Source organism: Sminthopsis crassicaudata, chromosome 3 (assembly GCF_048593235.1).
Source record: "Sminthopsis crassicaudata isolate SCR6 chromosome 3, ASM4859323v1, whole genome shotgun sequence".
Lineage (NCBI taxonomy): Eukaryota > Metazoa > Chordata > Mammalia > Dasyuromorphia > Dasyuridae > Sminthopsis > Sminthopsis crassicaudata.
Window position 1 is genome coordinate 616,764,890 of NC_133619.1, and position 13,952 is coordinate 616,778,841.

At 38.9% G+C, this 13,952-nt stretch overlaps 1 protein-coding gene across 1 annotated transcript in view; it reads right to left on the reverse strand.

Annotated features, from left to right (window-relative positions):
• The window catches only part of FHAD1 (forkhead associated phosphopeptide binding domain 1), a 166,164-nt gene that overhangs the window by 90,534 nt on the left and 61,678 nt on the right, over positions 1 to 13,952 (reverse strand). The window contains exons 9-10 of the mRNA XM_074302568.1: positions 9,949 to 10,053; positions 6,182 to 6,289 (exon numbers count right to left, since the gene is read on the reverse strand). Coding sequence (XP_074158669.1) covers positions 6,182 to 6,289; positions 9,949 to 10,053 — 213 coding nt within the window. The remainder of the gene's footprint in view (positions 1 to 6,181; positions 6,290 to 9,948; positions 10,054 to 13,952) is intronic.

The following is a 13,952-nucleotide window of genomic DNA, read 5'->3' on the forward strand; positions in this document are numbered from 1 at the left end:
CTGTCGTCTCCCCTTGCGCAAGCCTGGGGCAAGGCCTCGTAAAAATCTCAGGCTGCCCACTGCGAGAAGGCGGGAACCACAGAAGAAAACAGAAAGCCCGGCCTTAATTGACTGGGAGGCCCTTCTGCCTGACTTAATTGTCCCATGTGACTGCCAGACATGTTCTAAGATGGGAACAATGGCTGTGAATGGGACTTCTAGGCAATTATTCACTGGAGATGTCCATGACCTTGTTAGCCAAAAGCTATAGTGAGGCGGGTAATGAGCATGGAGGTCTGGAGCCACGCTTTTGGGAGTGTTGCCAGGCAGTCAGTCTCTGGTGCTGCTTTCATGTTTAGGATGGGGCAAAAGTGTGGGGGAGAGGTCACGTGATTTCAAGTTGAAAGGCATCTTGAGACAGATACCAACTGAAAAGGGCACTTGCCTTGAAATCAAGGGGCCTAAAGCTGAATCCTCGGTTTGATACTCGCTGGCTAGGTGAACCTCAGATAGTCTGACCCTCAGTTTTCTCATCTGTAAAATGGGACTAGAATTATTTCTTCCTATAACATTTTATCTCAATGAGAACTGCAGCCATATATAAGGCAGCATCTTCAGGAAAGGTAGACAAATTAAACAGGAATTAAAAAATGAAGCTCAGTCCTATATGTCCAGTTTCTGCTGCTTACACCTTTAAAAAAATTCATCAGGGCGTGAGGGATGGGGAAAAAAAAAGCTTTTGTCCCAGACTAAGCAATAGAGAGGGAGGCATTCAGGTGACCTCCTCTCTACCCTCTTAGAACCTCTCCTTCTCCTAGTCACCCAGTTGATTTCCCTGCTATTGGATGGAAGGGAAAAGCTGCTTAAGAAAATGGTATCTAAGGACATGATTCAGATTTCTGTACTATGATTTAATAAATAAATTACTGATGGTCTCTTAACTAGAAATGCACTGCACTTAAAATGAGTGGGTAAAAATGTATATGCCTGGTATCTTATAAATATAATCAAAAGTGGTTTAAACTGAAAAGCAAAGTTTCCTGTTGAGTAAGATGCCACAAAAATAGTTAAAATATGTGAAGAAGAATAACAGGAGGGAGATGTGGTAATGCAAAGAAAATGAAAATCTTTGAAAAAAAAACAGTAAAATCCATAGTCTTAAATATATGTACATATATATGTTTATATATATTTATATTTATCATCCACCTATCCATACTCATCTACTGCAATCATCTATCCATCCATCTATCCATCCATCCATCCATCCACCCATCCATCCATTCATCCATCCATCTATCCATCCATCCATCCATCCATCCACCCATCCATCCATTCATCCATCCATCCATTCATCCATCCATCTATCCATCCATCCATCCATCCATCCATCCATCCATCCATCCATCCACAAATACATCAAATGACGACCAACAAAGTGAGCTAAAAGTCTTAATTCAAAACAGTAAATTTGATTTCGTAGGTTTCACTGAAGCTTGATGGAGGGAGGGGGGATAATCCATGAGTGGACATTTTTATTGTCATTTCAGTCGTGTCCAGCTGACTGAAAAAAAAGGGACAGGTAAAAACAAAAGTGTAGAGAGGGACTATAGAATACAATTGTATAGCAAAAAGAACATTTGGGTGAAGATCAATACAACTAATTTGTTGTTAAGGCCTGTCAACTTTACCTTTGTGACATCTATTGAATACTTCTGTATTCTCTCCTTCTCTCCTCTGACACTGTCTCCCTCTGGTAGAGACATCACCTCACGACTGGATTACTGTAAGAACCTGCAGGTGGGTCTGTCTCCCCCTATACTGCAGTGAGCTATCAAATTAATTTTACTAAATTTTACTAAAAGTAAGCCTTAATGGAGTTGGGTGGATAGAGAGGCAGACCTGGAGGCAGGAAGACCCCGAGTTCAAATCTAGTTTCAAACACCAACTATGTGATCTTGAGAAAAACTTAATCCTGTTTGCCTCAGTTTCTTTATCTGTAAAAATGAACCAGAGAAGGAAATGGCAAACCACTTCAATATTTTTGTCCCCCCTAAGATCCCAAATGGGATCAAGAAGATTCTGAAATGACTGACCAACCACAACAATGTAGGCCAGATCTTATAACTCCCACTCAATAAACTTAATAAGTAAATAAAGGAGCTCCTTATTACTACTATGATCAAATAAAAATTTCTGTTTGGCTTTTAAAGCTCTCATAACCTGCCCCTCTACTTTCCAATCTTCTTATACCTTCCTTCCTTCCACATACACACTGTGGTCCAGGGACACTGATCTCTTTGCTGTGCTTTGGGTAAAACACCCCATGTCCTGATTCCAGGCATCTTCCCTGGCTGTCCCCCAGGCCTAGAACACTCTCACACTCTCTTTTCATATCTTGGTTTCCTTCAGATCACAGCTAAAATCCCACCTTCTGCAAGAAGCCTTTCCCAGTCCTCCTTATTCTTCGTGCTTTCCCTTTGAGACCACCCCCAATTTGCCCTGTATATATCTCATTTGTAATTAGTTGTTTTCCTCAGCAGATTGTGAGCAGGGACTTGAGATTCTTGAGACCAGAAATTGCTTCTTTATTTTGTTTTGTTTTTTGCCTTTATTTGTATCTCCATTATGCAGCCCGGTTGGTGCTTAATAAATGCTACCTGACGGACTGAGAGAAAAAAGCTGTCTTGTTATAGGAATACATTACAGACCAGATACATCAAACATGTAACTCATGGACTTTATTTGACCTGCAAAAGTCCCAAGTGTTGCCCAAACCAAATTAAAATGTAACTGGCAAATGTTCAACAATGTAATTAAGAATATAATAAAGTATAGTTAAGGTTGATAAGTGGTTTTCCAAGTCAATATATAGTTCCCAGGGTTCCTTATTCATAATTTAATGGTTTCTGTTTCTTTCTAAGTTTAATACCACTGCTACAGATATATATGGACCATATCCAGATAGATAGATATGGTCCATATATGGACCAGTGGAGGAAATAGATGAAAAATTTAGGAAATATAATACAATCCCTAACTACTGCTTTGGGGACCATGATTCAAGAAACATTTGTTCTTAAGAGGCTAGTCATGGATTAAACATCTACAGGGAAAAATCAAGATTCCATTTTTTCAAAAAAGTATTTGTTAAGTACCTACTATGTGCCACGAACTATGCTAAGGATTTTATAAATAATTATTTATTTGATCTTAATTTGTTTTCATTTGATCTCAATAGCTCAAGAAATTAGAAAAAGAGAGAAGTGGGAATATCCAAGATCAAGGGGAATTTATTAACAGTAGTGAGGATTCTAAAGGGTGGAGTATAATGGAGGAGAATCTCTAGAGAATTATAGAATCAATTGTGAATGAGGATGAGAGGACCAGAAGAGAGAGGAGTGTCTCAGAATTTGAGTAAAAGCAATAAGAACTAGCTATTTGCCTAGCTCTGACATTCCCTATTCTAAGTTCCCTCCCAGCTCTGACATTCTAGGTTCTCAGGGCCCTCCCATCCTGACATACTCTGTTCTAAAGGTACTGACATCCTGTGTTCTAAGGACCCTCCCAGCTCTGACATCCTGGGTTCTAAGAGCCCTCCCAGCTCTGACCTCCTGGGTTCTAAGGGCCCTCCCAGCTCTGACCTCCTGGGTTCTAAGGGCCCTCCCAGCTCTGACCTCCTGGGTTCTAAGGGCCCTCCCAGCTCTGACCTCCTGGGTTCTAAGAGCCCTCCCAGCTCTGACCTCCTGGGTTCTAAGGGCCCTCCCAGCTCTGACCTCCTGGGTTCTAAGGGCCCTCCCAGCTCTGACCTCCTGGGTTCTAAGGGCCCTCCCAGCTCTGACCTCCTGGGTTCTAAGGGCCCTCCCAATCCTGACAAACTCTGTTCTAAGGTCCCTCCCAATCCTGACAAACTCTGTTCTAAGGGTCCTGACATTCTGTGTTCTAAGATCCCCTCAACACCAACATTCTCAATAGAGCTGGAACCAATTTTAGTCAGATGCCATCTACTTCAACCCATCATTTTAGAGAAGGGGAAATCCAGGGAAGTTAGATTTTCAAGACTTTCAAGAATTGATATTAGCAGGCACCCAATCCTTTGATGATTGAGCAAGAAGTTAATGTTGGCCACCATTGACTCTGATGCCAAGATGTTTGAGATATTCTAAGGTTCCTAGATTCTGGTGGCCTATGATCTCCCCAAGGTGATTATATCTCTCGGGCCATTTTGAAGTACCATGCCAAAATGGTGAGGATAAGATACATCCAGGAGACAGCCCTCAGATCCTTCTTCTGGACCCTAGTCTCCTTTCAAGGTGGCCATCTAAAGCACCAAAGGGTTTAGAATCTCCATTCAAGCACATTTAAACTACTCAGATGCTTAAGTCTCTATTAATTTGATTTCTTGAGAACAGTACCTCTTCAAATTTTAAGACTCTTGTCATGGAGGGAGAAGTAGTTGGTGATTAGGTCCCTTTAAGTTTGGCTGAACTCCTACTTACTTCCATTCCTGACCCTCATCAATCTGGCCTTAGCAGTGGTATCCTAGTCAAGTCACATAACCATGTTTTCCTCAGTTTCCTTATCTGTAAGAGGGGATAATAATAGCATCTACCTCCCAGAGTTTTATCCCAGAGGATCAAATGAAACAGTAATCATAAAGCATTTATCACAATGCCTTGTAATATTAGACACTATGTAAATGTTGATTATCATGAATATGATTGTGATTATATCTGATATCAGGAAGTGAGACATAGCCAAGAGAAACCTCTCACTGAGTGACATAGCCGCTTAGCTTCCAGTCTCTGGAAATGCATGTGCCTTGTTAGTCATAGGAGGGCTGAGGAAGAAGATTCGAGATAACATGTTATTTCTTTGGAGAAGATTTCTTGCAAGTGTCCCCAGTGCCTAGACTCTCAACATGACTTAAGAGAAGGCCATTTACTGTCCTATGAACCCAGAAACTGAGGCCTGTATCAGCCTCTTCTGAAAAGAAAGCCTTAGGTAGCATTCAAAACATTGAATACAAGAATGAAACTAAGAAATTAATGTTTGCCTAACTGTACTGCTTTTACTAGGAAGGGTTTACTAGCAAATGAGTCTGGGGACTCTAAAAGGAACAAGGGACAATCTCGGAGATTTGCATTCATGGTGACTCCAAATTTTGTTTCTGGATGAGGGGAGTTTATGGATTACTTGTGAGCACCTAGTGTTTTTTCCCCATATCTGTTTATTGGCTCTCCTTTGTTGCAGTTTTCCCTCCTGAAGGATGAAATTAAGATTGCCTTCTCCCCATATGCTTCTGTTTCCTTGAGATATAGGATCTGAGAATATAGGATTTCCTATATTTTCTATATATAATAAGGATTTCCTTGAGATATAGGATCTGAGAACTCTTTATTCAAATTTATGGAAACCTAAACATGAGCTATATTTGGAGATTTTTCAGTAGTAACTCCCATAAGGATAATAGAACAAAAGAGAAAATTATTCTTTCAATAAATTATCAGGTTTGGACTCAATCTTCTTAGGAAAACACTAAGCCATGGATTATGGGTAAAATGGGATAAGGATAAATTGCATGATCTCTAAGGTTCCTTACAACCTAACATTCTATGTTCTGAGATTTCTTCTAATTCTGAGATCTCTGTTTGACATTCTCTGCTCTAAGGTATCTCCCAGCTCTAACATCCTGGGTTCTAAGCCCTCCCAGCTCTGACATTCTGTGTTCTAAGTTCCCTCCCAGCTCCGACCTCCTGAGTTCTAAGGTCCCCTTAACACCGATATTATCAATAGAGCTAGAACCAATTTTGATCAGATGCCACCTACTTCAACCTCCTCATTTCAGAGATGGGTAAATCCAGGGAAGCTAGGTGATTCATGCAGATAATAAGTGACAGGACAGAGATTTGAACCTAGGGCTTCTGATCTCAAATGTGCTATTCATGTGCACTTGTGCCATGTTGCCTCCAGCTCTAACGTTCTGTGCTCCGAGATCCCTCCCAGGTCTAACATTCTCTGTTCCTTAGGACTTTTTTGTTCTGACATCCCATGATTCAGCATGACTCATCTATGATTCATTCACTCTGTTCTTTCTCACAAACATGCTTCTCACCAGCTGTTCTGTGGAGTATCTATATTCAGAAAAATTTAAATATTTAACACTGCCAGGTGAATGCCTGGTATCCTGGCACCTCCCTACCTGACACACTGCTTTGTCCAAATTGTCTTTAATAAGGCGCTCTCTGCACCCCATCTCTCGAAGCTGCATTAATTTCTTCTTGGAATCATCCTGCATCTTCTCTTCAGCCTGAAATGATGAAAGGATTTTCTAATACTTGGCTTCTTGGAGTCAGGGGTGAATACATATGGATGAAGTTGTCTGAATTCCATTTTCTATTTGGAAAAACTAAAACCCAGAGAATGAAACTGATTTGCCCAATATCACACAGGGAGAAAGTGCCATTGATCAGCTCATGAACCTTCTGCTCTGATTCCAAAGCCAGGTCTCTTCCCATCTCACTATTCTGGGGTCACTGAGTTTCCTTCTCATTTTAAAGAGGAGGAAACTGAGACAGAGCATTTTATCAACTTGCCCAACTTCTCCTTCTCTATTGATTCCTTCTCTGTTGCCTACAAACATGATCTTTTGGAAACAGGACCAAGCAATGGACCTAGCCTTGCTTTTCCTCTTCCCAGCTTTCCTCTTTGGGGTAATTATTAACTATGGCTTCATTCTGGATGACTTACAAAATTCACGTAAGCTAATCATTGTTTCTACCAGTTCCTATTTTTATCATGATTTAAGGAGATTTTTTTCCCCCTAATAGTGGACATTGGGGAGCAGTGATGCATAACTGTTAGTTCCATTTTACTGGGGAAGCAATTGGGGAAGTCACAGGGGTAACATGACTTTAGATCACTCTGACTTGTGGAAAAGTGAAGCTTAGACTTGAATCTTGCTCTCCTTTCCTTTCCCAACCTCCCCCAAGTCCTTTGCTCTTAGATCTCTAAGAACATATAGCTTATAAAACAATCTAGACAGCAAAGCAGGATTTTAACAACCAAATGTTTGGTTGTTGGTTATCTTCCATCTCATGAGCCACAAAGACCCAGATTGAACCAGCCATATCTTTAATCTGAAATAAATGGTTCCCAAAGCTTCTTGCCAATGGTGTTCTATGGTGGTGTGCGATGCTGCCCTCTGCTGACCATTCTCTGGCTCATGCAGACTGGACTCCACTACCATGGAACCTTTGAATTCTAAATAGAAGGGCATCCATCATAGGATTGAGAAGCTGTAGACAATCATTAGTCCAAGCCACTTACTTGTTCTAAGTAAGTATAGGAAAGCAGAGGGGACTGAGAGAGGAAATTACTTTGCCAAGATCAAGTCCTCTGATTTCAAATCCAGTTATCTGTCCAACACCACTCACTGGACTCAATCACTTTAACACTTTTCACTTTAGAAATGGGGAAACTGAGGCCCAGAGAGTTTTAGTAAGTTGTCTGTGGTCACACAGTAAGTCAGTGGCTTGGAGCTACAGCTCAAATCTCATGCTATTCCTTGAGCTTTTGCTCTGCTAGAATTCGATTCATTATCTTTTAAATCCACAAATCAACAAAGATTTATTGAGTACCCAAGACCTATGAAGATTTTAATTTATTTTGATCTATAGTTATGTTTTCACTGGTATGAAGGAATCCTGATAAGGCAAACCAGCCATTATTCATTGACTTAGTTAACTATTCTTCGACTTATAATCTTAGAAATTTGTTTTGGGCATTGATAAGTTAAATGACTTGCCTAGGGTCATGTAGGTGATGTACATCCAAAGTATGACTTGACTTGAGGTCTTTTTGATTGAGGCTACATCCCTATCTCTTTTCTTCTCTGTCTCCAAGCTTCCCTGGCTTCCTTTAATAAGTCTCAGCTAAAGTTAATTCTATGCCTGAGATCCTTCTCCCTGAGATTATATTTCCAATATATTTTGTATATATCTTATTCAAACACAGTTATTTGCATGTTAGCACTCCCATATTATATAGTAAGCTCTTTGAGAACTCTTTTTGTAGCCCTAGTGGGGAGATAATGCCTGGCACACAGGATGTACTCTGATTGACTTGACTACCTACTACATCATCCTGTCTCACTAAAATATTAACAATAGTAGAAAAAAGGTGTGAACTCCCCAGTTAACTTTATTATTATTTTTTCAGCTTACATAGAAAACTTGCCTTGAATGTTTTTTTTTTTACACATAATACCTTGTACTCTTATTTTAAAGATCAAGAAATTTTTTCCTCTTAATTTGTTACCTACTTTTGCAATTGACTTTACTTTGTGAATTCATTGAATCTCTTTGTACCGTAGAAAGAGGAGAATCATGGGATATACCTTGAAATTATGAAACTACAGAGAGCATTAGTGTTTGAAAAGAATATAGGACACAGCATTAGAGCTGGTGAAAGCATTAGAATGTAGAATATCAGAGCCAGAAAAACAGATCATAGGATTCTGAAATCATGAACTGAAAAAATGACTTCAAAAGCCAATTCTCTCATTTTACAGAGGCTCAAAGAAATGAAAGGACCTGTCTAAATTGACATCAGAGCTGGGCATTGAAATCAGATTTTCTGACTCCAGAATTTCTAGAACAGAAAGTTACAGCTAGAGGAAACACTAGAACATGGGATAGGATGCCAGTTAGGAAGGATTTTAGAATGTTGATGGTAAAATTGGAAGGAATTTTAGAAAATAGAAAATGAGAGCTGAAAAGGAACAGAGGACACAGAATATAAGAGGTGGGAGGTAATTTCATAGAAGTTAGGATTAGAATTTTATAGAATATTAGATCCAGAAAAAAGTTAGAACATATTTGTTAGAACTGGAATGGTGCTAGAGATTAAGCAGAGCTACTCCCAAATCCTATAGAGGATAATATTTTTCTATCTATCTGGAGGAGACATTGTGAAGGCTGAATAATCCATAATAAGTTTGGGAGATTCTTAAGAGAAATTTCCAAGAAATATTTAAATATGTTACTATGTTAAATTGTACTTTATTATACCAGATGTACTATATCATACCATAAGTATACTGTATCAATACTATACCATACTAGAACTATACTCTATTATACTTTACAGTATCACACAATATAATATAATGTTGTTATTCATTTTCAGTCATGTCTGACTCTTCATGGCCCTATTTGGGGTTTTCTTAGCGAAAATACTAGAGTGATTTGCCATTTCCTTCTTCAGCTCATTTTACATTGTGGAAACAGACAAACAGAGAGAAGTGACTTGCTTAAGTGGCACTGTTAGTTAGTCTCTGAGGCCAGATTTGAACACACAAAGAGAAGTTTTGCCGACTATTCCATCCATTTCACCATGTAGCTTCCTATATATCATATTTATACTATACTATATTAGATTGCCATGTGATGCTCTATTATACCATGCTGAACTCTACTCATACCATCCCATATCATACTATGCTATGGGATTTAATTTCATAAAGATCCCAAGTGATGGAAGTAGGACTCAAGAGTTTTCCCATAATGGAGAGTCCAGATCCAAAGAGGGAATCAATTCCAGGCTAAGTTGAGATCAACCCAGAGGGTTGTATTATGGGCTGGGGACAACCAAAGCCAGCAATTGTTCCCAACAAAAAAAAAGACCCTTTTGGAACATTCGAAACCATCCCCTGGCCTAGGATTTTTCTACCCCCACAGGGGCCATCTTCCAGGGAGCCAACTGACAGCACGGAGACTCAATCTAGTCACCGGATAAGGATTTTTTTTTTTTTTGGTCCTGGAGTTATTGGGATAGTCAATTATGGATCCAGAGATGGAGCCAGTGATGGAGCCTCTATCCCCAGCTCTCTCCTATTCTAGGTAGAAGGCCTAAAATGAGAGGGGAAGAAAGCTTGGTTTCCATGGGGTGAGGGGAAAAAGAAGATACCTTGTTCTTCTCTTTCAGTGTCTTGGAGATGAGGTTTTGCTCATTGCAACTCTTTTGGAGTTGTTCCCCCAGGTCTTTCATTTGCTGCTCAAGATCTTTGATTTGCTGAAAGAGATGAGAAAAGAGAGGAGTGAAAGAAGCACCCCTATCTTCCAGGTTAGCTCTGTATGACACAAAAAAAATCATCAAGTTTAACCCTAGACAACACAGAAAATATCTTCCTATTTGATTCCATAAAGATGGAATCACCTTCCAATGCGATTTCTCCTCTTCACCTTCTTGTGTTGTCTTCCTCCATTAGAGTATAAATTTATTATGGGCAGGGTCTTTCTTCCTGCTTATTTTTGTATCCCTACTGCTTAGCATCCTGCCTGGAATTTAGTGAGCATTTAATAAGTGCTTGTTGACTTGACCCATGCAAACCCAAATTCATCTTCAAGTTTGACCCCATGCAAAGTAAAAGTGTCTTCCAATTTGACTCTGTACAAATAAAGGCATTCTACCTTATATATAAGGTGACATGTCCCCTTAGGCATAACTGGAGAAAGCCAGTCTTGTTGTATTACTTCAATTCAAGACCAAAAGTTTTATCAAAGTCATGATGGTAATAGCTATGTTATCTCACAGAGGTTGATTTTTTGCAGAGGCTCAGGGCAGTGGAAAGGGCCTTGGACCTGAAGTCAGGAAAACTTGGCTTTAATTTCTAGGTCTAACATTTGGGAGCTGTTCTTGGGAAATAATTTCATCAGTCACTTAGCCCTATTTGCCTCAGTTTCCTCATCTGCCAAATGAGCTGGAGAAGGAAATAGTAAACCACCCCAGTATCTTTGCTGAGAAAACATCAAAAAGGGTGACAAAGAGTCAGATGCAAATGAAAAAAGACTGAACAACAAAAACATTTACTAAGCACTTACTGTGTGCCTAGCATTATGCTAAGTATTTATAATTATCTCATTTGAACCTCACACCAACTCTAAGAGGCAGATGCTATTATTCCCATCTTACAGATGAAGAAACTGAGCTGTTGCTCAATTACACATATACAATAAATGTCAGAACCAGGGCTTCAACCTTGATTCTAATCTAAATCTGGTTGATACCTTCCATCTTCTAATTCTAAAATCTATTGACCTTGTGATTCATAGGTTCCATTTTTTCCCTTGAGGTTGGGAACTAGCACAAACTATGAAAAAGAGGATCCCAAATTCAGAGCTATTCTAAGTCCCCCTCATTATTCATTTAGGGAAAACGAAGTGATGTGCCCCAAGTAATAAGAGAGTGAGAAAGGATTTGAGTCCAGATTCTCTTAAATGCCAAATTTATGACTCTTTCCATGATATCCATTGTCTTTCAATTTTTCAAGGCACAGAAGACAGTTTTTTGTTTGTTTATTTTTCCATGATCATGCACAGATTTCTCCCCTTCTTCCTGTTGGCCTATGTCCTAATGATGGAAAAAATAAGCTATGGAACTTTAGAAGTCGTGCTTTTGGTTGGATGCAACAGCCTCTGAAACAGATTTCTAGAGTGCAAGCAGGAGAGCTCATCCCAGATGGCATCTTAGAACCTGTTGTCATCAACATTTTAATCTATGACTCAGATGAGAAATTGAGTATGGCAATGGCAAGGAGCTAGGAAGAATAGTTATTTTACGTGACAGGATAGAGATCCAAAAACTTTTTAGAAAATGGAATTATAAACTCAATCAAATAATGTGGAATTTTTTTCCCCCCTGAGGCTGGGGTTAAGTGACTTGCCCAGGGTCACACAGCTAGGAAGTGTTAAGTGTCTTGAGACCAGATTTGAACTCCGATCCTCCTGAATTCAGAGCTAGTGCTCTATCCGCTGCGCCATCTAGCTGCCCCAATAATATGGAATTTAATAGATATAAATAAAGTCTCACTTGCTTTCAAAAAGCTAATTTCTTAGTGCAAGATGGCTAGATATAGGTTTGCACACAAAAAAAAAATCTAGAAGGTTTAGCGGACCATAATCTTAATAGGCATCATCAATAAGCATGGTGAGGGAAATCCTAACAGAGTGTTGAACTGAAATTACAAAAGCATGGTTTCTAAAACACGGGGGATTATAGTTTCTACTCTAGTGAGAAAACATGCTGAGAAAACAGTGTCAAAAAGTCACTGCTAAATTGAAGAGTGTGTAAATGTGAATGGCCAGACTTGAGACCAAGACATATGAGGCAGATTTTTACAAAGTCTGTTTCTATCCTGGTGCTGAAGGATAGCCTAATCCTAAACAGCTAAGTGGCACAGTGGATAAAATGCTGTGCCTGAATGAAGTAAGGGATTTGAGTTCAAGTTTCCCTTCAAACACTTACCTAGCTGTATGACACTGAGCAATACTTATTTAATTTCTCTCTGCCTCAGTTTCTTCAGCTGTAAAAGTGCAATTATAATACTACCTACTTCCTCAGGTTATTGTGAGGATCAAATGAGATTGTATTTGTGAATTGTTTAGCAGAGTGCCTGGTCTATAATAGGTGTTTAATAAATGAAACTTTTTCATTTGCTCCTACCCAAGATGCAGAACACAGGCTTTGTGGTTTAATATTTAGTCATATTTCAGAACTCAGATGAATGTCTGGCCTCAAAGAATATTCATTAATGATTTAATGTTGGAAGGTGCTCTGTGGAGGCAAATTTCAAAGGTCTAACCTAGCACCATTTATCATAGAGATAGAGGTAATCTTAACCATCATATTCAAAGCCTTCTTGTTACAGATAAGGAAACTGAGACCCATAATGATCAAGTGACTTGCCCTATAATCAAGTAATATCTATTGATGACTTGGATAAAGACATGAAGAACATTTTTATTGAACATATAAATGACATAAACTGAGAAGCAGCAGCAATGCATTGGATGACAGAGTCAGGACCTGAAATGATCTTGCTAAACTATAAACTTGAGCTGAATCTAATCAGATGAAATATCATAGGGATAATTGTAAAATCATATATTTTTTGTTCCTCAAAATTGACTTAGCAAATACAAGAGAGACATGGCTCTATGGTAGGTTGTCTAAAAGGGATCCGGAAGTAACAAGATGATGTAGAAGCTCCCAAAAAAGCTGAGTCCGAGGGTCGTAACATTTTTATTGTATCCTGGACTCCTAAAGACGGTAGTTTTTATTTATTTGTCCTTTCTCAGAATCAAGTTTTTAAAACATAGAAAACAACCAGCTATATTGAAAAATAATGATCAGTTTAAAAAAACCAATAATTCACTGAATCTGACTCTACACTGATAAGATCTTGGGGACTGTCTTCTATGAATAAAGAGGTGATAACTTCTTCAGAGCCTTCTTGGGTCAGCCCCTATTTGGAGGATATATTCAATTTTTTTTTCTCATTATCAACTCCTAGCTCCCATCCCAGAGCCCAGAGGCCCATAACAGGAACTTGATTAAAGCTTGCAAAATTGTAGTAAAATTTCACAAGGACAGGGACTCTCTTATTTTTCATTTTTTGCATCCATATTGCTGATCCTAGGATCCTGTGCATAGTAGTACTAGTAAATATTAATAATTATTTATTAAATTAAATCGAACAGAAGAGGGACTAAGGAAATGAATCAAAAATACTAAACTAACCATGATTTCCTACTTTAAATTTGCATAATGATAATTATAGCTGACATTTATCTAGCATCAGATGTTTAACATTCATATTAATCTGTCTTCCCCAACAATCCTGTTCTCAGGGGACAGGGTCTTAAGGCCCTTTGTCATCCAACTTACTCTCCTCTGGATATTCTCCATCTGTGAAGCAACCACTAATATCATCCTCACTTTCCTCATTCCTTTCAACTCTGGTACCTTCTATCTGATGATCATTTCCACATTAACCCTGTATATTTGCTTGCACATAGTTGTTTGCTTGTTGCCTCCTCTATTAAATTAAGAATTTCTCGAGAACAGGGTTGTCTTTTGCTTTTTTTTTTTGTATTCTCCAATGCTTGTCACAGTTCTTGACACATAGTAGG